At 38.3% G+C, this 27193-nt stretch overlaps 1 protein-coding gene across 1 annotated transcript in view; it reads left to right on the top strand.

Moving 5' to 3' along the window:
* PDE3B (phosphodiesterase 3B) overlaps window positions 1-27193 on the top strand; it is a gene marked incomplete at its 5' end in the record, with an annotated part of 155620 nt that overhangs the window by 98721 nt on the left and 29706 nt on the right. The window contains 5 exons of the mRNA XM_004711617.2: window positions 2492-2542; window positions 5192-5440; window positions 8603-8745; window positions 22418-22524; window positions 26603-26813. Coding sequence (XP_004711674.2) covers window positions 2492-2542; window positions 5192-5440; window positions 8603-8745; window positions 22418-22524; window positions 26603-26813 — 761 coding nt within the window. The remainder of the gene's footprint in view (window positions 1-2491; window positions 2543-5191; window positions 5441-8602; window positions 8746-22417; window positions 22525-26602; window positions 26814-27193) is intronic.

Raw genomic sequence — 27193 nt, 5'->3', positions numbered from 1 at the left:
AACAGAATGCTCAAATTATAGAGCAATATCATTGATATCACATGCAAGTAAAATCTTGCTGAAGATCACTCAATGACAGGCGCAGCTGTACATTGACAGGGAGCTGCCAGAGGTTCGGGTCAGATTCAGATAAGAATGTGGAACAGAGGCTATCATTGCTGAGGTCAGATGGATCTTGGCTAAAAGCAGAGAAATCAGAAAGTTGTTTACTTGTGTGTTGTGGACTACACCAAAGCATGCGATTGTGTAGATCAAACCAAGTGTGGACAACCTAAAGAAGAATGGGGCTTTCAGAACATTTCGTGTGCTCATGTGAAACCTGTAGATGGATTGACAGGCAGTTAGGCTAACAGAACAAGGGAATACTGCGTGGTTTTAAATCAGAAAAAGTGTGTCAGCGTTGTATGCTCTCACCATACATATTCAGTCTGTATGCTGAGCAAAGAATCAGAAGTTGGATTATATGGAGAGGAACGGGTCATTAGGATTGGAGGAAGGCTTAATAACAACTTGAGGTATGCAGATGACACAACCTGGCTTGCTGAAAGTGAGGAGTTCCGACTTGAGCACTTGGTAAAGAAGATCGAGGGTTGCATGCAGCCTTCAGTATGGATTAGATCTCAACGTAACTCTAAAACTCTCCAAAAACTCACTGCCATCAAGTCTATGCCGGCTCAGAGCAGCTCTATAGGACAGCGCTGAATGATCGCTGTGAGTTCTGGAGACTAACTACTTCCTGGAGCAGAAAGCCCCATCTTTCTCCTGCAGAACTGCTGGTAGTTTCAAACTGCAGACCTTGAGGGTTGCAGCCAAACTTGTAACCACTACGCCACCAAGATCTTCACAACTGGACCAATGGGTAACATCATGATAAATGGAAAAAAGGTTGAAGTTCTCACGGATTTTGTCTTGCTTGAATCCACAATCAATGTTCATGGAAGCAGCAGTCAAGAGATCAAAGGATTCATTTCATTGGGTAAATCTGCACAAGACCTATGTAGAGCATTGAAAAGCAAAGATGTACTAAGGTGCACCTGACTCAAGCCATGATATTTTCAATTGCCTTATATACATATAAAAGTAGGACATTGAACAAGGAAGACTGAAGAGAATCAATGCATTTGAACGGTGGTACTGGAGAAGAATATTCAAATTACCATGGACATCCACAAGAACAAACGTCTGTCTTGGAAGAAGTATGTCCAGAGTGCTTGTTGGCGGCAAGAATGGTGAGACTGGGTCTCACATACTTTTGACATGTAGTTGGGAGAGACCAGTCCTTGGAGAAGGTCATCATTTGTGGTAAAGTGGAGGGGCAGCGGAAAAGAGGAAGGTTGTCAAGGAGATGGACTGGCACAGCGGCTGTAGCAGTGGGCTCACGAAGGGGAACAATTGTGATTATGGCACCAGGCTGGGCGCTGTTTCACTCTATTGTGCATAGGGCCACTCTGGGTCAGAACCAACTTGATGGCACTTAAACAAGAACAACAAAGGCAGGATTAATAATAGCTGGTAGTGATAGTTTGCTGAATTAAAGCTAATCTTAATTCTTTGAGCCTAGTGACTATGGAATAAGAAAGCAGCTTGAAATTCTGCAAGGGAGGAAATCTAGTCTGGAACTAAGAAATTATCATATAGTGCCTGTAAAGGCGATGTCCATGAAGACAGTTATGAATTATCTGTATCAACATGTGGGGGGGATTGGTTTTATAAATTCACTTTTAATCTAACCAGTGTATAAATGCTTTCTAGGTAAGGAAATAGCACCACCCTTTGGCACTGGTTTGTGACACTAAATGAAACACCTTTCAGGAGGGGATGATGACATATTTTTACCGGGTAGACATTTACAAAACTGTAACTTTTGAAAAAATTAAATACTTTTATTGGGGGGCTCTTAAGCTTTTATCACAATCCTTGCATTCATTCATTGTGTCAAGCACATTTGTACATATGTTGCCATCATTTTCAAAGCATTTTCTTTCAACTTGAGCTAGATATCAGCTTCTCATTTTTTCCCTCCCTCCCCCTCCTTCCCTCCCCCATGAACCCTTAATAATTTATAGATTATTATTTTTATATGTTACATCATCCTCTGGATGACATATTTTTTATGATTAGATAATGATTTTTTGGTTTCTACTAGCCCTTTTAATAATAATAGATATTTGGAAGACTAATAGAGCATATCTTAGTGATTTTATTCTTAAGCTTACTCTTCTGATTTTATTAGATATTGGACAAAGGGTCTTTAAAAAGTCTGTGGAAAAATTTCATTATCTTTCTATTCCATTTTTCCATGAAGTTTTGAAGCCCTTTTGTATTATTAATAACAGTCTATTAATAGTCTACCTAGAGGTAAATTTTATTCTCAGCTTCTCAATTTTCCTGTAAATTTGAAGTTATTTTAGCGATCTCTGAATATGCTGTATTTTGTCTTTATAAATATTTGTTTATAGTTTGCCAACTAAGTGATTTTTTTCTCTTTCAGATGATTCTCTGGGATTGGGACTTAAAGCAATGGTATAAACCTCATTATCAGGTAAATATAAGTAGCATCACTTATAACCATATCTGTAGTGAGACTCGAGACATTTCAATTAAAAATGCATTTATAATATTTCTGTACCATAAGATTCTCTTTAGTAAAAATATCTGGGACCTTTATTTAAGTCGATTTTTTAAGAATTACATTTTGAGTAAAATGTAATAGGAAAATTATAATAAGCCAGTCTTACATAATCAGTCTAAACATTTATTAATGTAATATGGCCTCAGAATAAACTAATAAATCTATATTTCAAGTATGAAAAAGAGCCTGATGACATAATGGGCCATGTGTTGTGTTGCTAACTGCAAAGACCAACATTTCGGACCCACCAATCACTCAGAGACAGAGGAGGCATCCTGCTCCCATAAGGATCTACAATCTATGAAACCCCTGGGGACAGTTCTACACTGCCCCATAGAGAGAGACTCTATGAATCTCAATGGACTTAAGAATGAAAATATTTTCTTCTGATTGTGGACCACTGATCCACAGAGGGGGATAGTTTCTCTACATCTATTGATATGGTCTCTCAATATTTCCTATTAGTCTATTAACATTGCAAATGATATTGTTTAATTTTTATTCATGTGTATTTGCTTTACTTATTTTAACTATTCAAATTAGTCAAAGTTATCAGAGAGAGGTCTGGTTGTCTGTTGTGATATATATATAGACTATAGAGAGAGTTGTTGGCTTTAATGTTATTTATAGTAGATAAAAGCCAAAAAATAACTGGACTATGCCCCAGTAGTGAAGAACATTTTAAAATAAAAACTGACTAAAAATAACACTAAAGAAAGAAAAACATATTCACAAAAAGCAAGGACTTTCTTTAGGTACCATGACCTAAATGAAGTGCATAATATTTCTCAATTTGAGCATGTGTAGAAAATACTTAAGAAGCAGCTTTATTGTAACTCATTAAACAAATTGAATAATTATGAGTTCCAAACATTCCCTTATAGAAATATAAGCTCAGGAAAAATATAACAAATAGAGTAACACATTTAATTGACCGCTCTGATCTGTGCACTTATTTCTAAGGGTAATTGAGTTGAATATCTTGCATGTCACATATATATTTTCAAAAATTAAAAATAACTTGTATACATCAATAAAATATTTCTCTAAATTTTACTTTGTAAAAAGTACTTTTCTACCAATAATTCTGAGCTCAGCCATTGCTACCCCTTTCATTAATTTTTTTAACCATCCGGCTCAAATTTCTTTTGACTTCTGAACTAATTTTATTTATATATTTATTACTTTTTATAATACTTGTTATAGTACCATTTATTACACTATAAACATAGGTGCTGTACATTGTTGGAGTACCCTACCTGCTTGGTCAGATTTAATTCTCATATCAGCCCCTACTCAGATAGATGTTATTACCCTCACCTTACAGTGGAAAAAACTGAAAATTGTTCAGATGGTAAATAACTTGCTCAAGGTCACACAGATGAGGTTAGAGTCCAGATTTGAAGCTGCTGTCTTTTTGCAAAAAAGCTGTCACTGTGCTGGACTGCTTCTTGAGTAAGGTGAATGAGAGACACAGTGTTTGTCTTTAGGAGACACTGACATAAGGGAGAGAAAATCCTCAATAACTGAGTGAAAAGTCCAAATCATAGATTTTGAAAAAATCATTTTATTGGGTGTTCTTACAGCTCATAGAACATTCCATATATCAGTTGTATCCAACATAGTTGTACATAAGTTGCCACCATCATTTTTAAACAATTACTTTATATTTGAGCCCTTGGTATCAGCTAGTCTTGCCCCCCCCCCCCACCTTGTGACCCCTTGATAAATTATGTTATTTTTATTTTCATATCTAACACCGATCGCGGTCTCCCTTGACCTTTTTTATTTCTGTCGTTTGTCCCCCTGGGCGAGGTGGGGGGTGGGGTGATGCATCGATCATTATGATCAGTTCTCCCCTCCCCCCACCCTTCTCCTACCCTCCTGTTATCACTACTCCCATTTCTGTGCCTGAGGGGCTTATCTGACCAGGATTCGGTGTGTCTGAGCCTTACCAGTACCAGTGTACCTGCTCTGGTCTAGCCAGAACTGAAGGGCAGGACTGGGCGGATCATAGATGTTTCAAGTAAGTGCAGATTTGGTTTTATACCAGTTAGAAAGTCTCAGAATGTCGTAATAGACACCATTAAATGTAGTGTGGAAGCTAATAAAAAAATTATTACTCAAGATGTATTCTCACTGTCAAAAATTTCCAAGTTAGAATTATCCTACTTAATATAGCATTTATACCAGGTCCACATAAATGAAAACTTAACAGGAGAGTTCAGTCCCTGGAGAAGGACATCATGCTTGGTAACATGGAGGGGCAGTGAAAACGAGGAAGACCCTTGTGGCAGTGCACTGATGTAGTAGCTGCAACAGTGGGCTCAGACGTAACCGCAGTTGTGAGGATGGCACAGAGCCAGGCAGTGTTTCACATTCTTGTCCATAAGGTACGGTCCACGAGTCAGCGCGAGTTCCGTGGTACCTGACAACAACACAAGTCTTCAATTGCTTAGATAGATCAAAGGCCTTGATTCAAAGAAGAGTAAGTTTTTCTTAAATATTAAGTTTCCCATGTAACAAGTGTTAAGTAAGTTTACATCTTTTCTTTTCTAGAATTCTGGAGGTGGAAGTGGAGTTGACCTTTCTGTGCTAAATGAAGCTCGCACCATGGTGTCAGACCTTCTGGTTGATCCCACCCTCCCCCCACAAGTCATTTCAACCCTACGGAGCATCAGTAGCCTGATGGGTGCTTTCTCAGGTTCCTGTAGGCCAAAGATTAATCCTCTCACACCATTTCCTGGATTTTACCCCTGCTCTGAGATGGAAGACCCAGCTGAGAAAGGAGATCGAAAACTTTACAAGGTCAAAATACTGTTCACGAGCCAGTTTTTCATATTTAATGATATTTTCAAATGAAAGTTGCTCCTTTATATACAATAGAATGTTTGTTCTTTTCCCCCAGGACCGCTCTCTTTTATACTGTATTTAGCCTCTTGGGACTTCAGAGGTAGTTAATTCGTTCAAATAAGTCTAGATGGAAATTCAATTCTTAATCCAAATAAGAGTGCTATAATTAACAGTAATAACTTGAATGGTAGCAACTATTTATTATTCTTATTATTGTCAAGCGCTACAAAATAAGAAACAGATTTAATTCCTGCATAAATCAGTACTCAACATGTTATTATTCTGTAGAATGCAGGAATTGTCCTTGTTAAGAACCAAGAGGAAATAATCACTATAATTTTCATTTTATGATTTACATAGCATTGATTTTTTTTAATTGATGTTTTATTGGAAACTTGCCCCCTCCCCCTTCTTCCCCTGGCATTTCTGCCCATTGGAGACTGAGATCGCCTAGTTGGCATTGCTTTTTCCATCATTAGATATAAGATTAATTTCTCTGTAAAATGATTTCCAAAATAGGGTTTCCTTTACAAAACAATACAGCTCCAAATGGATGTGTGCTGTGCTTGTTCACCACGCTTTCACTTGTCTGGGCTGTTTATCACCGTCTTCACCAATAGCTACCATCAGGAAAACGTATAACTAGAAACATTTAAGAGATTGGAACTCAACTACTGTGTTCTACATAAGAAAACGGGCCACGAGAGAACGAAGTTCAAATCCATTTAATCTGTTAATTAAACAATTTGCAAAATGTTAAATGTCTTCTTTTCCCCACAACCATTTTATTGGAAGCTAATACAGATATCATCCCATAGTTCAGTCACGTCAAACAGTATCGTACAATGGCTACCACAATCAGTTTCAAAACATTCTTTTCCTTCCTGACCTCCTTGACATCAGCTCCCTTTACCCCCCACCCCCACCCCAAAGCTCTTATTCTACTTGCTGTCCCTATAGGCTCCTCAATCCTGGGTTGCATATACTGAAAAACAGGAAAATATATATAAAAAAGTCAAGAGGGTGACCTCCAGTGACATGACACACCTGAGATAAACCCCAATAGTAACAAATAAATTCACAAAAAAACCCCAGAAATGTTGAAAACCAGATCAGGCTTAACATGCATCTGAGGGGGAATCAACTGACAAGATTTTCAACCGTTCACATCAGGTTTACCCTTTTGGTCTTCTGTAGTCATCCCTCCCACGTGCCGTGCTGAGTAACCACTTTCTTCCCGTCCCTCTACTGTGGATGGAGGGAAGTCACCGGAGGCTTATGTCCTATGTAGATTCCTCAAATGTATCCTCGGCTCCCACTTCATCCATCGCCTTCTGAAAGCTGAATTCTCACAATTTAGACTCCGCTACTATTCCCTCCTTCGACTTCAGATTATGGGATTTACAATTCTTTGGTGACTGGTGATGGTGTGCTTCTTCCACGTGGACTTAGTTGACATCTCACTTAGATGGCTGCTTGTTTGGAAACAAGCCTTAAGACCCCAGACACTATTTTATTTGAAGAATAATTTTATTTAGTTAGTTCTCAGTACTAAGGTTCAGACATGCTGAAGCTCAAACAAGCCCATCTAGGTAAAAAATAATTTGAAAATCATTATTGATCACAATCCCAACCCTAGGTAGTTATGTGGTGCTTTTTTAAAAATTGATTATTAAGTAGCCGTTCCAGTGGTGCTACTTACAACAATGGCATTTGGCCATATGGCAGTTTTCAGCAATCCACCTATGAGACAGGTTAATCACAAGCCTCCAAAAAACAGCAATAAATGTATCAATAAACTAAGTGTTCAATATATTACTAAATTTATATTTACTCGAATTTTCTTCCTGTATATTTCCACTTGGTATTTGGAGTGGTAATTCCTAATGACGAAAATCACATTGACATCAGTATTGTGCTTGTGTTTACTAAGTAGAAAGAGTGCATTGGTACATTTTAAAAACATTTCAAACAATAAAATTAATTAAACAGGAAACCTTAATGCCTCATTTCCTGAGCAGTTAATCAATCTTATTTTTGGTGCTGGTATCTACTGATAGGAGTAAGTCATATAAGAATCAGGAAATGCCCTCCTATTCCTTTCTCTTGTGTTTTTTAAACTCCCATTTGAATGCCATGTCTAATTTGTCCCTGCTTTTGGAAAAGACTATGAAAAAGCCTTATGCTGCTTCAGAAAAGAGCAGCAGCATTAGTTTAAAAAGATTATTAAGGCAGAAGTTATGCTATAATACAAGTATAGGTGTGTTAAGAACTAAGAAAGGTTCTCTGGACCTGAACTATAGACAGTGGAGGATTAGTTGTATAAGGAACTTTTCACCGACTGTCTAACCAGGGACCTTTATAAAATCAACATCCTTGGGAAATTTTAGATGGAAACAGATAGATCTCTCTCTCTGATTGTTTCAGTGTCTGCTGATAGGGAACTTAATAGGAAACAGAAGCGATTTTTTATAAATCTCAACAAAATAAATACTTATGTAAACATTGGGTATTTTCATTAAAAGAACATAGGGATAGCTTATGATGTTTGTAAATTTAATGTAAATATTAAATATTATCAATGCTAAAGTTATTAATTTAATTTAATTATTAAGTCAGATGGTAACTCAGAACTGTATCTTTTCTTCAGCTTAACTGCTAGGTATAATAGATAAAATTATACTGAAAATTATAAAAGCTTTTGATATTGGGCTGATCTTCCCTGATCCTAAGCTGTTCCTCTGAAGTAATTTTTTAGGGAAAGTCTTATTTTACCCATATTTAAAATTATCCCTTGTTTCTTTCTCATAAAAGTAGGGATGAGTGTGTAGAAGAGGAGGAAAAAAAGCCTTACTTAAATTGTAAAGAATTCAGAAATAATTTTTAAGTAAGAAGAACATGAATGGATTAATTCAATATATAATATATGTAAATTTTGGAATGTATAGAATGTAAAATCTGGAAGAAACTGGCAGACAGCATAATGTTCTGTTTTTCTTAGATTAAAACGTAATGTAAAATACAATTTGTATTGACATCTTCATGTGCCGCCTTTAATATTACATATATAGCATATTAACAGAAGAAGATTTTAACCACTGTTAAATTATTCAACAGGGCCTGAATAGTAGGAGTAGCTTACCAGCACCACAGTTGAGGAGGAGTTCAGGAACTTCAGGTCTACCGCCTTTTGAACAGTCTTCTTCAAGATGGGACCGTAGTAATGGCAAAAGATCTCATCAAGAATTTGGCATTTCAAGGTAAAATCCTTCAGCCCCTTTAAAGAAATCTAAATTTAATACATCTATGTTATTTCTGTGAATAAAGTTTTAAATCATCCTAAAAGTAGACAGGAATGCTTAATAATAATAACATAGTGGAGAAGCTGATTGTTACAAAGAACGTAATATACCTATGCCAAAACTTAGGTAGGTTGAGAACAAAGTGTGGTGGTCAATGAAAAGATTTAAGGAAACTAGGATTCATTTAGGGCAAGGTATTAGCAAAGCTATTAAATTGGTAGAAGTGGCCATTATAGAGGTGGTCACCAATTGAATAATCTATTCAACGGTAGATTAACAGACTTACTGCCTTGCAAAAATGAGTACATTCCCAGAGTTATATCAGATAATAGGTGTGTAGTGAGACTCTTTCAAATCCTCTTCCTACCAGAGGGCTGAGGCTGATAATATATCCTATTAAGGATGTAGTTAGACCTGTTGTTAGTCATGATGACCTTAGGTATAACAAAAAATGTTACCAGGCCCAACTCTGCCACCACTTGTTAGACAGTTTATCATCTCTTGGTGACTTACGTGCTGCTGTGATGCTGGAAGCTGTTGTCACTGGTGTTTCACTTATTAGGGTCACCCAAAGTAACACGTTTCAGCAGAGCTTCCAGATTAAGAACAGATGGCAAAGAAGGAGTAAGCTGCTAACTTCTGGCGAATTAGCTACCGAAAACCTTATAGATAGCACTGAAACCTTTTTAGAGACCAAAAACCGCCTGAACAGAGGGGAACATTGCTAGAGATAGTGCCAGAAGATGAACCCTTCAGGTTAGAGGCACTCAGAATATGACAGGGAGAGCTGCCTTCTCGAAGAGAGTCAACTGCAGCGACACCAATGGAGCAAAGCCAGTGTGAGCAAAGCCTTTGGGACTTGTATTTGCTGATGGAGCAGAACTCAAAATGAGAGGAAACCACTGTAAACATCAATTAATTATTGGAACTTGGAATGTATGAAGTTAAAATCTAGGAAGATTGGAAATGGTAAAAGACGAAATAGAACACAGAAAGATCAATATTCCAAGCATGAGTGGGCTGTAATGGACTGGTATTGGCCATTTTGAATCAGAAAATAATTTTGGTATGCCAAGAATGACAGATCCAGGAGGAATGGGGTGGCATTCATCATCAAAAAGTGCATTTCAACATCTATCTTGAAGTTCAACGTGATAGGATTTTATATCTACCCACCTTCAAGAAATCCAATCAGTGCAACTATTCAAATTTATGCACCAATCACTAAAGCTAATGATAAGGAAAATGAAGAATTCTTCAACATTTTCAGTCCATAATTGATCAAACATGCAGTCAAGATGCACTGATAATTATTGAGGATTGGAATGCAAACGTTGGAAACAAGTGGGGAGGAACGGTTGTTGGAAAATACAATCTTGCTGATAGACACGAAACTGGAGATCACATGATAGAATTTTGTAAGATCAATGATTTCATAGCAGATACCTTTTTTCAACAATACAAAAATGAGACCATACACGCAGACGTCTCCAGATGAAATGCACAGAAACCAAACTGACTACATCTGTGGGAAGAGTGGATGGGAAGAAATGCTCAACATCAGCAGCGAAGACCAGACCAAGGGCCGACTATAAAGCAGACCATGAATTGCTCAGATTTAAGTTCAAGGTGAAACTGAAGAAAGTCACACAATCATGTTAAATAGTAAGACAACAACAAAGAAAGCAAAGAAAATATTATGGAGAAAATGTATAAACAAAAGGAATGCAACAAAATTAACTATGGGCATTGAAACCAATATCATCATTAAAAATCATACAACAAAATGAATGCAATGAAACCATACTTATAAATAATAATTGAATGTAAATGTATTGAACTCACTAAGAGACAAAGACTAACAGAATGCATAAGAAAACATGAGCTTTTAATATGCTGCTTTCAAGAAACAATCTCATACATAAAGATAAATATAAGGCTAAAACTCAAAGGACAGAAAGATATATATCAAGCTATTGGCAGTCAAAAGAAATCAGGAGTAGCAATATTAAATTCTAACAAAATAGACACCAAAGAAAAAGTCATAATGGACAGGGAAGGCCATTACATAGTAATGAAGACTTCAATTGTACAAGAAACCATAACCGTAGTTGATCTATATGCACCAAAGAAGCCCTGGTAGGGTAGTGGTTACAAGTTGGACTATGATCTGCATGGTCGGCATTTCAAAACCACCAACTGCTTCACAGGAGAAAGACTGGTGTTTCTACTCCCATAAGCAGTTACAGTCTTGGAAACCCACAGGAGGTCTCTATGAGTCAGCATTGACTGAATGTCCATGACTTTAGTTTGGGGGCTTTTTTGTTGTTGTTGTTGCTTATGGACCAAATAAAAGGCTTTCAAAATACATTAATCAAATTATTAAAATAATAGAAAGACAAATAGACAATAATAGAATAATTCTAGGGGACTTCAACACATGGAGCAAATATCAATCAACTAGAAAGAAAATCAACAAAGATACAAAAGAACTAAACAACATAATTCATGAACTTGATCTTTTAGATATATACAGAATACTTCACCCAACCGAAGCACAGTGCACAATCTTTTCTAGCACATATAGGATGTAGTCCAGAGTAGATCACATTTTAGGTTATGAAGAAAGCATCAATAAATTTAAAAGAACATTGAGATACTAAAAACCAATTTTTTTAGATCACAATGTTATAAAATTAGAAATTAACCATAGGAAAAGTTACTCCAAAAAGTCTATTACAAGGAAATTGAACAACACTCTGTCTAAAAACCACTGGGTAATTGAAGAACTAAAGAACAAAATTTAAAGATTCCTTGAAGCAAATGAGAATTCTAATACAGCATACCAAAATTTCTAGGATATGTCAAAAGCAGTATGGAGAGGACAGTTTGTAACAATAAATGCACACATTAAATAGGAAGAAAAAATTAAATACCTTAATATATTAACTACAACAATTGGAAAAAGATCAGCAAAACACTGAAAGAATAGAGCAGAAATAACTGAATCAGAATTTTTTTTAAAGGTTAGGAAAAAAAACAGGACCAAAATTAGCTCTTAGAAAGGATTAACAAAATTGATAAAAGCAAATATTATGAACAAGAAATGAAATGGGTGACATAACAACAGAACCAACTGCAATGAAAATGATGACAATATTATGAAAAATTCTATTCTAAAAAATTTGAAAATTTAGAAGAAATGGATAAATTTCTAGAAACGTATTACCGATCTTAATTAACACAGAGTGATGTAGAAGAATCTCAACAAGCCTTTAACAAAATAACTTCGTCATAAAAAACTCCCAACATCAAAAAGTCCAGGACTAGATGATTTTATCATGGAATTTAGAGAGCAGTTAACACTAATCCTACATGAACCACTACACAATATAGAAACATTATACCACCAAACTCATTTTATGAAGCAAGTATAACCCAATACCCAAGGCAGGTAAAGACATCGCCAGAATTGAAAATTATAGACCAGTATTCCTGATGAATACAGAAAATATATTTTCAATAAAATTCAGCAAAACATCCAAAAAAGAAAAAAAATCATAATCAAGTGGGTTTCATACCAGGTGTCCAAGGATGGTTCAATACTAGAAAAACAGTCCACAAAATAAAGGATAAGAACCATATAGTTATATCATATGACTCAGAAGAGGCATTGGATAAAATTCAACGTCCTTGCTTGATTAAAATATTCAGTAAAATCGGAGTAGATGGGAAATTTCTCATGATAACAAAGGCTATATATACAAAATAGGTGGCCAGCATCTCACTTAATGGATAGAAATTGAAAACATCTCCTCCTTCGAACAGGAACTAAACAAGGTTGCCCTTTATCAGAACTCTGAGTTAAACTAGTCCTGGAAGTCTTACCCAGAACTATAAAACATCAAAAAGATATTAAAAGCATGCATATTACACCTTCCCAACACGATTGCTGAAGACAAATGTGTGCATAAGCAAAAGTCGTGAAGAAAGCTGATGGTGCCCGGCTATCAAAAGATAGTGTCTAAAAAAATAAAAAAAAAAGATACAGTGTCTGGGGTCTTAAAGGCTTGAAGGTAAACAAGCAGCCATCTAGCTCAGAAGCAACAAAGCCCACATGGAAGAAGCACACCAGCCTGTGTGACCACGAGGTGTAGAAGGAACCAGGTATCAGGCATCAAAGAACAAAAAAATCATATCACTGTAAATGTGGGTGAGTGCAGAGTGGAGACCCAAAGCCCATCTGTAGGCAACTAGATAGACCCTTACAGAAGGGTCGCTAGGAGGAGATGAGCCAGTCAGGGTGCGATGTAGCAACGATGAAACATACAACTTTCCTCTAATTCTTAAATGCTTTCTCTCCCCATTATCATGATCCCAATTCTACCTTGCAAATCTGGCTAGACCAGAGGATGTACACTGGTACAGATAGCAACTGGAAACACAGGAAATCCAGGACAGATGATCCCTTCAGGACCAGTGGTGAGAGAGTGGCAATACTGGGAGGGTGAAGGGGAGGATAGAGAGGGAGAACCAATTACAAGGATCTACATATAACCTCCTCCCTGGGGAATGGACAACAGAAAAGTGGGTGAAGGGAGACATTAGACAGTGTAAGATATGACAAAATAATAATTTATAAATTATCAAGGCTTCATGAGGGAGGGGGGAGCAAAGAGGGAGGGGGAAAATGAGGAGCTGATATCAAGGGCTCAAGTAGAAAGCAAATGTTTTGAGAAAGATGATGGCAACAAATGTACAAATGTGCTTGACAATGGTTGTAGGTATGGATTGTGATGAGTTGTACGAGCCCCCAATAAAATGATTTGAAAATCAAAAAAAGCATGCATATTGACTCAAAAGAAACAGAAACCTTTTTATTTGCAGATGATATAATGCCATATATAGAAAACCCCAAACATTCAATTAAAAATTGCTGGAACTAATTGAAAAATTAGACAACCTAGCAGGCAATACAGAAATCAGTTGGATTCCTGTATATTGAAGCTGACTCCCCAAAGGAAATTAAATTGACAATACCATTTACAATAGCTACCCAAAAGATGCAATATCAAGGATTAAATCTTACCAGAGAAACAAAAGAACTATACAAAGAAAACTATATATATATATAAACTTTTATAAGAAATCCTGTATAGGAAGATTAAACGTAGTGAAAATGTTTACATTACCAAAAATACTCTATAAATTCAATACAATTTTGGTCCAAATCCCAGCACAATTCTTCAAAGAAATGGAGAAATTAATCACCAACTTTATACGGATAGGAAAGAAAGCCAGGATAAACAAAATACCATTATAAAACAAAGTAGGAGGCATATCACTTCTGCATCAGATCTTTTCACCCTACCTGAGATTCATAAGATGCAAAGACAGTAAAGATTAAATCTACAAATACGTAAGAATGTTTGACTTAGGTACTAATTGTATCCTTTGCCCCCTATAAAGTTAAGAGTTATTTTTAAAACATATAGCCATGGTGGTCTAAACAGTTTGGTATAGGTACAACAACAGACACGAAGACCAATGGATTAGAATTGAGAACCCAGAAATACACCCAATTACCTATAGACATCCAACCTTTGATAAAGGACTAAAATACAGTGAGTGGGGAAGAGATAACCTTCTCAACAAACACTGCGGAAGACTGGCTAGACCAGAGGAGGTACACTGGTACAGATAGGATCTGAAAATACAGGGAATCCAGGACGGATGAGCCCTATAGGACCAGTGGTATGAGTGGCAAAACAGGGAGGGTAAAGGGAGAATGGGTAGGAAAGAGGGAACCGATTACATGGAACTGTGTGTGACCTCCTCCCTGGGGGACAGACAATCAAAAAGTGGATGAAGGGAGACGTCGGACAGGGCAAGATATGACAAAATACCCATTTATAAACTATCAAGGGCTCATGCGGGAAGGGGGAGCGGGGAGGGAGGGGAAAAATGAGGACCTAATGTCGGGGGTTTAAATGGAGAGAAAATGTTTTGAGAAACGATGTACAAATGTGCTTTACACAATTGATGTGTGTATGGATTGGGATAACAGTTGTATGAGCCCCCAATAAAATGATTTTTTTAAAAAGAAAAACAAACAAACAAACAAAAAAAAACAAACACTGCGGAAAAAACTGCATCTTTACCAACAAGAGAATGAAGCAGGACCCGTCCTTCACACCTCATACAAAACTGAACTCAGGGTGGATTAAAGACCTAAATATAAACCCTAGAATCATAATGACCATCATTATGCACAAATAGGCACAAACAAGGGCCCCAATAAAAGGCAGAAATACACTACCAAACATAATGAAAAATACTAACACTATCGAAGACAAAATTGAGGACTGAGACCTGCTGAAAGCATGACATTTATACACATCAAAAGTGGAAAATGAGAATCACAGTTTGGGAAAAATATTTAGCAATGAAATGTCAGATAAAAGGCTAATTTCAAAAAGCTATAGAAAACAACAGTCCTGTAATAAGAAAAATACAAACAACCCAATTAAAAATGGGTACATTGATGGACAGTTTATTAAAGATGTCATCCATGTGGCCAACAATCAGATAAAGAAATGTTTGCATTCAGTAGCAAGAAGGGAATACAAATTAAACCAACAGTGAAATATTACCTCATACTGAAACAAAAAGATACAGAATAATAAATGCTCCAGATGGTGTGGAACGATTGAGGTGCTCATATATCGCTAGTGGGATTAGAGGATTGAACAACCGCTATGGAAATCACTATTGGCACTTCCTTAAACTAATGCAAATACAAATACCCTGAGCTCTTGCGATCTCTCTCCTTGGTATATACTCTAGAGAAAGAAAGAGCAAAGCATAAGAAGACATATGCACACCTATGTTTTTTGCAGAAATCTCTGTATTAGAAAAAATATGAGAACTGTAAAAAACTTTGTACTGGAAAGAAAAAGCAAAATCTGGTACATTCATAAAAACAATGTCGAGTCTCTCAAACACCTTAAAACGTGGAAAAAGAGACCATTATGCTCAGCAAAGTTAGTCAATCTCATAAAGATAAAAACTTTTATGATACCATTATTAGAAAGGGGGGGAAATAAGATTTCCACACCAAAGGATAAGACCTTAAGGAGTACACCAAGCCTAGGGTAGGGGTGCAGGAGAAAAGGGGGGAATAGGAAGGGAGGTTGGGCAAGGGGAAACCAAACCCTATAGACAGGGAGGGGGTAGGCAGTTATTCCAGTACTGCCACTGATTTGATGGATTAGGCTCATGGAATATGTTCTCCTTTGGAAAAAAAGAAAGAAAAGAGTATGTTCTCCTTTGTCTGTATTACATTCCACAAAAGAAAGAGGAAAACTTGTAAATGAACGTAAATAAAGTTAAGATTTTTTATTTTCCAAAGGGAGGGGAAGAGAACTGGAAGGGTCGCAGCCTTGAAAACTCGATTCCTTAGCCACCAGCCAGCTCTAGACGTTGGTTACAGAAGGAGGAAAAGTAAAACTGAAGCAGACTTGAATTCTTTGGGGACATAATTGATTTTCAGAAAGGGAAGGGGGCAGAACTTGGCTAAGCTGGACTGACACAGTGGCTGCAATAATGAGCTCATTCAAACAGCTTTGAGGAGGGCATCAGACTGCTTTGCTTTGTTGTACTTAGGGTTGCAATGAGTCGCGACTGACTCAAAAGCACCGAACAACACCCTGACTTCATGATTGTTCGTCAGTGTGAGTCTATTTCTGCGTCCGTTGTGTCAATGCACCTTATTGCGGCTTTCCCTAGGTTTCATTGGCTTTCTACAAAACGTAGATGACCCTTCCTAAGATTGACCTTTCCTGATGGCCACTCACCTGCCAGTCAGTACTGTGGTGGTTTGTGGGCTGTTCTGTGACTCTAGAAACTATGGTGTTTCAAATACCATCAGGGGATCAGCAAATTGAATGCCATCGAGTCACTTCCAATTGACAGTGGCCCCGTACGACAGACTGGAACCACTCCTGTGAGGTTCTGAGACTTTAAACCTGTACAGAGAGTGGTAGACAGCCTTGTCGTTCACTGCAGAGCCCCTGGTGGTTTTGATCCACAGTGCATAACCCACTGTGCCTGCAGAGCGCCTACAATATCCTAGGGAGAAATAATGCTAATCATATAGATCAGTGTTTCTCAAAGTAGGCAATAACGCCTCCTGGGGGAAACTGGAATAATACAAAATAATCACAATCATAATCATATAAACACACACCAAAACAAAAACTGTCATAGAGTTAATTCTGGCTTATCTTAATTTTTTTATGATTAAATAAACTCAATTCTTCTTTTATTCCTTCATTTGTTTTTCTTTTGTAAAAAAATCATTTCATTGGGTGCTCTTACAGATATAACAATCCATAAAGCAAGCAAACATGTACATATGTCACCATCAAAATTTTGTTACTATTTTTAACCATCTAATTGGGACTCACACAACTCATCACAATCCATACGTACATCCATTGTGTCAAGCACATTTGTACATTTGTTGCCATCATCATTCTCAAAACATTTGCTTTCTACTTGAGCCCTTGGTATCAGCTCCTCATTTTTTCCCCACTCTCCTTGCACCATAATCACTTTGTAAACATTGTCTTTCTACTTAAGCCATTTGATATCAGCTTCTCCTTTTTCATTCCCCCACCCTCCGACCTTCATGAACCCTTAATAAATTATATGTATGTATACATCATTATTATCAGTTCCCCCTTTCTCCCCTCTTCCTTCCACCACCACCCCTCCCAGTACCCTCATGCTAACGGTACTCCCATACTGTTTCTGAGCGGCTTATCTGTCTTGGATTCTGTGTATTGAAAGCACTTATCTGTACTAATGTACATATTCCAGTCTAGCAGGATTTGTGAGGTAGAACTGGGGTCATAATAGTGGGGGGAGGAAGCATTAAAGAACTAGAAGAATGCTATGTGTTTCCTTGGTGCTGTGCTGCAATTTCTGGCTTATAGTGATTTTATACAACAAGAGTAGAACTACCCTTGTGGGTTTCAGAGGGTATAAATCCCTATGGGAGCAGAAAGCCTCTTCTTTCTCCCACAGAGTAGCTTGTGGTTTCGAACTGCTGACCTTGTGATTAGCAGCCCAATGTGTAATCCACTATGCCACCATTGTTTCTTGTAATGATCCAAGGGACTGAGGAAGCAGATGTCTACACTTTAACCTTGATTATGGTCTAGTGTATGCAAATTTTTGACCAGGGGAGCACTGAGTAGTTTTTCTGAAAAGGGAGTAGGAGGCCACATACATGTGAGAATGTGTTCTGGAGGATGTGCACCGGTATCTACAGACAAGTAAGGGTGGGGAGTGTAGACGCTCAGATCTTCTAAGTGTAAATAACTTACGAACAAAGGATTCAATATTTTCTTCTCTGAAAGTTAGGGAAGATAGCGATCTTTTTGAGGGGTATAAGTTTCTGTTCTGTCAATGATCTAGTAATGTTAATCAAATTGCTATTAGTGTGAATTTCACTTCAATACAATCTCTGAGTCTGTGTTGTACTTTGTTTCCGTAGAGCAGTAGTAGTTTCACATTTGAAACAGTAGATGGCAGACTTGGATAATAGCTATCTATATACCTCTTAAAGTTTATATTAACATTTATACGTGAAATCCTGACCAGATAATTATAGTTTTCCAGACTGGATTATTAATTTGAATCTTCTATAATGCATTCAAGTAGAAGAACTCTTATTTTAAAATAAAATTGAATAAAATTAAAAATAAAGCAGGGATGGATTGAAGTATGAAGAGTACAGTATAGGAAAATGAGGGTTAGTACCAAATTTGTACAGAATCTAAACATGATAGTTGGTTTCTGTTTTATTCCATTTTTTTTAAGAATAGAAGAGAATGCATCAGGAACTAAGGTATATTTCCTAATCATGGGAAATATCATCTTGAGACAGCGGCATCACTTTAGGGACATAGAAGGTATAGACACTGGGTAACATTGTCTGAGGGGCTACACCACAATGACAGTCTATAACATTTTTGTGCAATGTTTCATTAGAGGTTTATTATGTTAATAAAAACATCCCTGTAGTTAGTTATCATGGCAAATAATATTTTTGCCATAAAATTTTTTTGTAAGTCCAGCTTATATGTAGCAAAATACAAGGCTAAAACTCCATATTAACTTACTCGTTGAGCTTTCTAATGTATTCTGTCTAGAACTGGCATTGTTACCGAGTTACACTGATGCTTCAAATCACATGGCTTTGTTTGTACATACCACAAGCACGTGCTCTGATTTTTGTTGCTGATGCACTTTTTATTGTCAAAAAATTTTGGTATATTAGCTATAATATTGTGATAGTCAGTATTTTGTTAACCTATACCAATAATCATTTTGGGAATGAAGTATTAATAAAGTGAAAGGGGGGAGGAAAAATCCAAAAAGACTTTGACTCAGTTACTAATAAGTTGCAATGCAATGTTGAAAAATATTCACTAAACAGTTCTCTGGTTAGTATTCATATAGTTTTAGAAATTTTAAATTTAAGCAACATATAACTATATTTACCATGTATTGTTCTATGCCTAAAGTTGATAATGAATAGTACCAAGGATTCTGTATGTTCTGGTTTGAGAAGGTGACTATGGAGATAGGGGTATGGCACCAACCTAGTGACCGCCCTGGCTTGAGACTTGTTAATTTATTAAGATATTATGAAAATGATTTTTAATTTAACAAACGGATAAATTATAATGTTTCTGAGGTAAAGAAAACTTGCTACACTGAATTAGGCCATTTTTATCCTGTTGCCTAACTTAGGCAGTTGATATTTGAAAGGAAACATGGTCCAGAGACAAGAACTAATTGTTCACTCTGAAAAGTGCACGTACAGGTAAATGGAGGCAGCTTTTTGTCATCCGTAGCAGATATCAACACATCACTCTCCTTAAGACAAACTTGTGTACCTTTTAAAAGATGTAGAGACTTGGAGAATAATTGGGGCATTCTCGTGATAGACTTCCACGGGTACTTCAGGCATAGACAAGGCAATTGGGAAATGATTGAAGTACTAATAACCAATATCTTTTTTAAGTCTCAGGACAGTACCGTGCAGTAGAAATTGATGGAAAAATTTTCTATCTGCACTGCCAAATGTGGACAGCAGCCACCTGTGGTTATTGCTCACTTGAAATGTTCCTCCTATGACAGAGGAGCTGAATTGTAAAACTGAGATATGAATAATGACATTGGACCCTTGCAACCGCATTCAGTGCCCCGCTCAGGTCTTTAGTGGATGGCGGTGCTTTGTTCAGGTCGGGTCAGAGCCCGCTGAACAGCAGACCTTTAGGCTCTGACAGCCCAAAATCAATAGACTTATAATGTTGGGGTCACGAGGCATTCACTTGACTTTATTAGAATACTTCAGAAATAAGATCTGAGGACTGAGATTGTATTCCTTAGCTTTTTGAATCTTGATTCAAACTCAGCTTTGGAATCTGATCACAGATTTTCTAATTATGCTTTTGTGACTGGCCTAGATGACGATTTCAATGATGCCCCAATACTGCACCTTTCACTCCCTGAACCTGCGCCTGAAACCATATTTCTTACTTCCCTACGTGTTTTCCTCTCTCTTACTATTTCTCTGCCCTTTTTGCCTAGCACACGGTTACCATCCTCTAGACTAGTGGCTGCTCACAAAGTTGATGTACCTAGAAAGCTTGCCTGTATCTTTGTATCCTATTAGGCAGTAAAATTACTATAGGAGGGGTTTTTCTTCAAAAGGTTTGAAGAAAAAGGCCAGTCATTTTCCCTCTCATTTGCCCCTGAGCTTTTGGAAGCCCCTCATATAATATGTGTTAGTAACAGAGACCTCTCACTCAAGTCACAGAAAAACACACTTGCTTGTGGAAATATCTAAGAGAGAAGGAAAGAGTTGGAGAGATTCTCACTGGGAAGTAAGTCTCAATAAAATAAAAGTTGAACTAAACTAGAGAGCGAATCTAGACTTATCCTTGAGCTTATGCCCAAGTACTCAGATAAGAAATGAATTCTACTAGAAGAAAAGAGATCGGTAAATATCTAAGGAAAGGAAGGTAGCTAGCATTTAGGTTGACATTGGGCCCCAAACTTTCGTCCTGTAGTCTCACTGCCAGCAAGTCGATGCCCACTCAGCAGCCCTGTAGGTTAGGGTGGAACCATCTCCTGTGCGTTTCTGAGACTGTAACTGTTCACAGGAGTAGAAAGCCCTGTCTTACTGCCACAGAGCCACTGGTGGTTTCTCACTTCAGACCCTGTGGATCGCAGCCCAACTCGTAACCATTATTCCACCGGGGTGCCTGTCACACTGTATCATATTGTGTTAGTTTGGGTAGGCTAAAAATCCATAGAAACTCATGTGTATAAGAGAGTTTTATATAAAGGGCAATGGTATATTAAGAAGGCATCCCAACCCAGTCCAGTCCAAGCCCATAAGTCCTATATTAGCCCATATGTCTGATACCAATCTATAAAGGCCACTTCAGACTCACGGAATACATGCAGTGATGCCAAATGCAGGACGATCACAGGCCAGTGGGTAGAAAATCTTTGGCACCGGTGGTGGTGTAAGCATCTCAGTGCTGGCAGGGGTCTCTACATGCCTTCTTCAGTTCCCAGGGCTGCATCGGGGTAGGTCCATGGGGCTTCCCCTCAGGGATGTCTCGCAGGATGTGAGCGGAGAGAGAGAGAGGTGTCTCCCACCTCTAAGGAGCAAATACCAGATTTCCCAGAATTCTCAGAAGGCAATGCCCACACAGGGGTCTCATTGGCTATCTCCAGATTGACAGGCCAGCCTCTACCCCTATGCTCTTAATCCTCAAATTGACACCAGATTAGGTAACTACCACACATATCATTTAATTAGTAATAGATACATTAAACTCTATACTCTGTCCTATAAGGTAGCTGTGAGTCAAAATCAACTCAACTGCAATGGGTGTGGTTTTGGTTTTGGTGAATTATAATTGCTTGTCTGTGTATAATTTCTTCATAAGAGCCCTAAAACTTACACTAAAGTATCTCAGTTATAGACTATGTCTGGCTTAAGGGGTAGTTAAAATCTTGAAGAGGGGGAACAGTAAAGAGCAACAAAAAACTGTATCTGAGCTGTGGTTCAAAGTGAGATCCCTGGGCCAGCAGCAGCAGCATCTCAGAACTAGTTAGAAATGAAAAATCTTGGGCCCTTCCCCAGAACACTGAATCCGAAACCGTGGGAGCGGGGTCAGAACCCCTAGGTGTTGCTGATAATCTGCTTTAGGTCTGAGTCTGCTAGCTTGTCTTCTACAGCTTGTTTTCGTAAATGACATTTGATTGAAGCACATTCACTTTGCTGTCATCAGTGGCTGCTTTTGTGCTGCTGTGGCAGAGTTGAATAGTCGTAGTAACAGAGACCTTAAGGTCTGCGAAGCCAAAAAGCATTTACTACATGGTTTATTCTAGAAACGGATTGTAGAGCTCTAGATAACCATTCCAAACCCAGAGTATAGAAGCAGATGTTTGCTCCATGAATGGAAGATCGTGAATAAAAGACGTGGACATTTCCCACGGGTTTTAAACATTTTAACTTGTGATTTTTCTCTTTCAGTCAAGGATACTATCTAAATGGACCCCTTAGTTCAAATCTACTGACCAGCCCGAAGCAGAGGTCTTCTTCTGTCTCGTTCACTCACCATCTAAGTCTGAGAAGAGCTGGTAAGAAACCATCCCACATCACTTAAGTCTGTGAGACCTCACAGTGTACAGTGCTAACAATGGCACGGGGGTGGAGTCTGAGTTCTTCCAACTTTACAAGTGGGAGGGAGAGATCAACGTTTTTGCCCAGAGCCAGTTCTATGATGCAGAGTCCAGACATGCCTCCACCCTCCCACTTTCTTTACCAGTTCTGATACTAATCATCCTTTATAAGGTACTCTCTCTCTGCTGGGTTCAAAATGCACTGCAGGAGCCACACAGAAATCACAAACAATACTCATGATGACGGAGTTCTTGGGGATGTTAACAGGCCACACAATTCAAGATCGGAAATGCTCAGGATACAGTTCTAGCTGGGAGCATCCCTTTCAGCCATGCCCACAGGCACGCCTTTCCCTGGGCTTGGATCTCTCCGCGATCCGGCCCCTTAACCTCTGCCCTGCTTGAGCATTGCAACAAAGCTTGTAGCATTGTTGGTAAATGCCCTAAGAGGATTTTACCAGAAGCCTTGGCCTAAAGATAAACCTAGCCACCCCTGATGGAGTGCCTGGACGCACCCTGCTCCTCAAGCAAGCTTCCTACCGGAAGGCTTTACTCCCTCCTGGGCTGAGAAGTAGCCCCCCACCCCCCACCCCCCGTCCTGTGCTCTACTTCTTGCTTTGTTCTGGTACCATTTATCTTCTTGTGCTCCTCTGGCTTCACAGCTCTATCCTGGATCGAGGAGGGTCACTGTGCAGGGATCTCAGGGCCCAGAGGATGTGCTCCACTCATGGCTCTCATTTCTTCATGACAGTGAGACCCCCCCTCTTCTTACTGCTGAGATGGCTCATTTTGTACCCAGTGGGATGGGATACGAGAAACTAACTAGCATCACTTCAAGCTCCATATACCTTGTTTGCATACCCCCACCTCGTCTTTGGTGGGAGTTACAAAAACTTTGGCTAGAAGAGCCATACCAAATAATTCATTGTACCGCAACAGTAGTCATTTATAAAACCACATATTTACAGATAACTTTAATAATCTTTTAAGTATTGTAAGTCAACATTTCTAAACAATTTGGGCTGGTGCTATGACTTGACCATGAGCCCTGATTGCACACATGGCTGCTAACTGAAAGCTTAGTAGTTCAAATGCACTAACCATTCCCACTCCATGGGAGAAAGATGTGGCCATTTATTTCCATAAAGATTTACAGCATGGGAAAACTGATGAAGGAGGTCTATTGTATCCTGGAGAGTTTCTGTGAGCTGAAATTGACTAGATTCCAACTGGGTTTGGGTTTCGATTAGTTTACCATTTGCTTACTCATTCAATAAACAATTTTAGAGCACATACTATGTACGATGCATTTTGTTAGACAATAGAAATTCAAAATTAATTGAATTTCACTAATAAGAATAGTGATAGATCCAGATTCATGCACCCACTACAGGGGGAGATGCACACAGGCGTTTCCTTTGCAGAATAGTCATTAGTTTAGGAACAAAAAGATCTGAGCATGAATTGATGCCTGAACAGTGCGGTACTGACAAAGAAGGGAAGTGTGCCGTGGACTGCTGGAAGAAGGAACAGATCTGTATTGGAAGAAGCACGGCTAGCATGCCCTATGAGACGTTGAGGATGGTGAGATTTCATCTCACGTACATGATCCCGGGAGGAATCATGTTCCTGGAGAAGGATGTCGTGCTTGGCAAAATGGTGGGTCATCGAAAAGGAGGAAAGCCCTCAATGAGCTGGCTTGACATCGTGGCTGCAACAGTAGGCTGAAAACAACAATTGAGAGGATGGTGTAAGATGAGGTAGTATTTCATCCTCTTGTTCATGGGGTCAGTATGAGTGAGAACTGCCAACAAGAACACTAAGAAAGAGTATTGCTGAGAGAACTTGACTGCAGCCATCCACTGAGCACAGAGGCATTCGTGTACATAGTTTCTTGAGTAAGCCCATCCTTTTATGAACTGGAACTTTTTGTTTTAATGCTGTTCATTGCTAAAGGATGCACATTACATAGCTATTATCATTTTAAAGAGAGGCAAGAAAATGATGTCATTTATCAAAGCTAATGATGTCATTAATGGGAAGGGAGACGTTCGAGGAGTATTGGCCTTTGCAACATTTCGTTGTAGCTGCAGTGATGGACATTCCGGCCGTAACTGTTCGGGATGAGCATTAGATTCCACAGTGAGTGTTTAAGGTGACAGGAATGAAGCTATACCGCCGAGAGTATTTCTCAGGGTCGCTCGGTTTTCTTCTGTTCTGTGTTGACCTCTCCTCAACGCTTTTCTAGGTTATATTACATAATTGTGTTTTTTTTTAAGGAAAATAGACGAACCAGAAACAAGAGTAGAATAGCTCCATAGGGCATCCAGGGCTGTAAGTCTTTATGGAGACAGAATACCCCATCTTTTTCCCACGGAGCTGCTGGTGGGTTTGAACTGCTGACCTTTTGGTTAGTAGTCAAGCATTTAATCATTGCACCACCAGGACTTCTAACAGAAGTATGCCCTACTGTTGTTTACTCCTTATTCCCCTCATCCTGTTCTGCCTGTTTCTCGGGTTTTAGGTCATGTACTTGTATATTTAGAGAAAGAGCTCTGAAAAGCAACATGTTATTTCCCCTTGTCTTCCCTTTCCTCCTCTGAACTATGACCTCCGCTTAGATTATCTATAAGATCTGACTCGGCCTTAACATTTCTTGAATTTATAGGGACTACTAAACAAATCAATCTGATCCAACAGCAGTGACCGCTCTGGAAAGAGTGATCCCACAGAGTTAACGGGGTGAATTCAATGAAATTACTTCGTGTTTGGGGAGATTTTTTTCCCCCTTCACAGGTACTTCACCTAGAGGGCCGTTGTGAAGATTAAATAAGATACACATCAATAACTGTGCCTAAAAAGATTGGAGGTCTTTAAAAACTTGCTTTCCTCTCCGACTCACATTTTACCTGAATCTTTATTGTTTAATGAAGTTTAAATTTTTCTTTCTCTATCCATACTGCCTTGGTTCGTTCAAGTCATGCAACAGAGGTTTCTGGGGTAAATCAGCATGTGTAAAGACCCATTCTGTGTTTTCCTAAAGAACTTCCTTTCCCATGTGTTTTAGCACTGAGCCACTGCACTCTGCAGGAGCAGCTCTGGTGGCCCAGTGGTCCAAGTAATTGACGACTATGTCAATGGTTTGAACCCACCAGCCACTTTGTGGCGGAAAGATGTGGCCAGTCTGACTTGTGAGCAACGGACACAAAGACAGTGTCCCTGGCCACCTAAGAAACTGACCATCCAGTCCCTCGCTCTGAGTCAGACCTTTCCTCCACATTCTGTAGCACACAGGGGGCTCCTAAGTAGCTGTGAAACCAATGAATGCGCCGAAATCGAGTGATATGTATTGCTGAATGGGACATGCCAATTGTGTTAACAGCTGTGCTCAGGTTGCTTACTGCTATTAAGAATTTGGAGATAAAATTTGTTGTAAAGATGCTTTGCTCACTGCACAATCAAGATGAAGTGGGCACAAAATGTAAAAGTGAGATACCAGCATAGGCAAGAAAAATTTGTACCAAATATAAATACTAAAGCGGCATGTCCATTTTAATCATACTCTGAATCCTTGCCTAGTATGTCCCATCCTGCCAAAGAGTGTTTACTGGCCAGCCATTGATAATGACAACTATGGTCTATAGTCTGTTCTATTACGTCACTGTCTTTAAGGTTAGTCCCAACAGAGATTTAGTGTATCATTTAACTGTGAGTCCTCCGATTTCTTTTTCCCCTGATAGTTGACTTCATTTTTATTGTAAATGGCATTGTATTTTTAGTTTCAGTAACTATGATTTCAAAGATATATTAACTATGATTTCAAAGATATATGTGTAGAATATACAAATAGATTTAGAAATATAGATAGATACACTATGTAGGCATAAAATGAGTTTTGTATATATTGTATGCTGTTTGATGTTCAGTGATTTTTCTAAAGGAGGAAGATTGTTTTTATAAGTACACAGACACAGTATATAAATATGTATGCAGATGTAGTTATTCATTAATTTATCTTCTTTTTCATTTGGTAAAGGTGCCTTATCCAGTTTGAGTCCTGTGAATTCTCCCAGCCATGGACCAGTGTCTCCCAGTTCTCTAACTAATAGATCACCCATAGAATTTCCTGACACTGCGGATTTTCTTACGAAGCCTGGTGTTATTTTACACAAATCTCTGGGCAGTGTAGTCAACACACCAGATTCTTATCAGCCACTTAAACATTCTGACAGTAATCTTTGTAACAGGTAAGTGCCCCAGATGTTAATTACTTCTGTTGCAAAATGGAGATCACTTAAATGAAGTATTACCATCTTCCTGGTTCTGTATTATAAATAGGTGATGGATTTAGACCATATTCCCTTATTTATCTAGCGGTTTTTATTTTAGCTTATCTTTTTTCTCATTTGAGTTCTATTGTTCATTTTCCAATGTTATGTTCTCCATCAGAAGTGAAGTTGGTTAACAAAGAGGAATTGCTGAAATCCTGGTGGGGACTTAGCATGATAGTGAGACAGGAGGAAAGTCAAGGGAAATAGAGAAAAGAGCTGTGAGGCAAAGGGCATTTATAGAGGTCTAGATAAAGACATGTACATATGCAAATATATTTATATATGAGGATGGGGAA

Source organism: Echinops telfairi, unplaced genomic scaffold (assembly GCF_000313985.2).
Source record: "Echinops telfairi isolate 266 unplaced genomic scaffold, ASM31398v2 ScPeMD7_60;HRSCAF=208, whole genome shotgun sequence".
Classification (NCBI taxonomy): domain Eukaryota; kingdom Metazoa; phylum Chordata; class Mammalia; order Afrosoricida; family Tenrecidae; genus Echinops; species Echinops telfairi.
The sequence above is the reverse complement of the archived record's forward strand: the minus strand, read 5'-3'. Positions and strand labels throughout refer to the sequence as shown.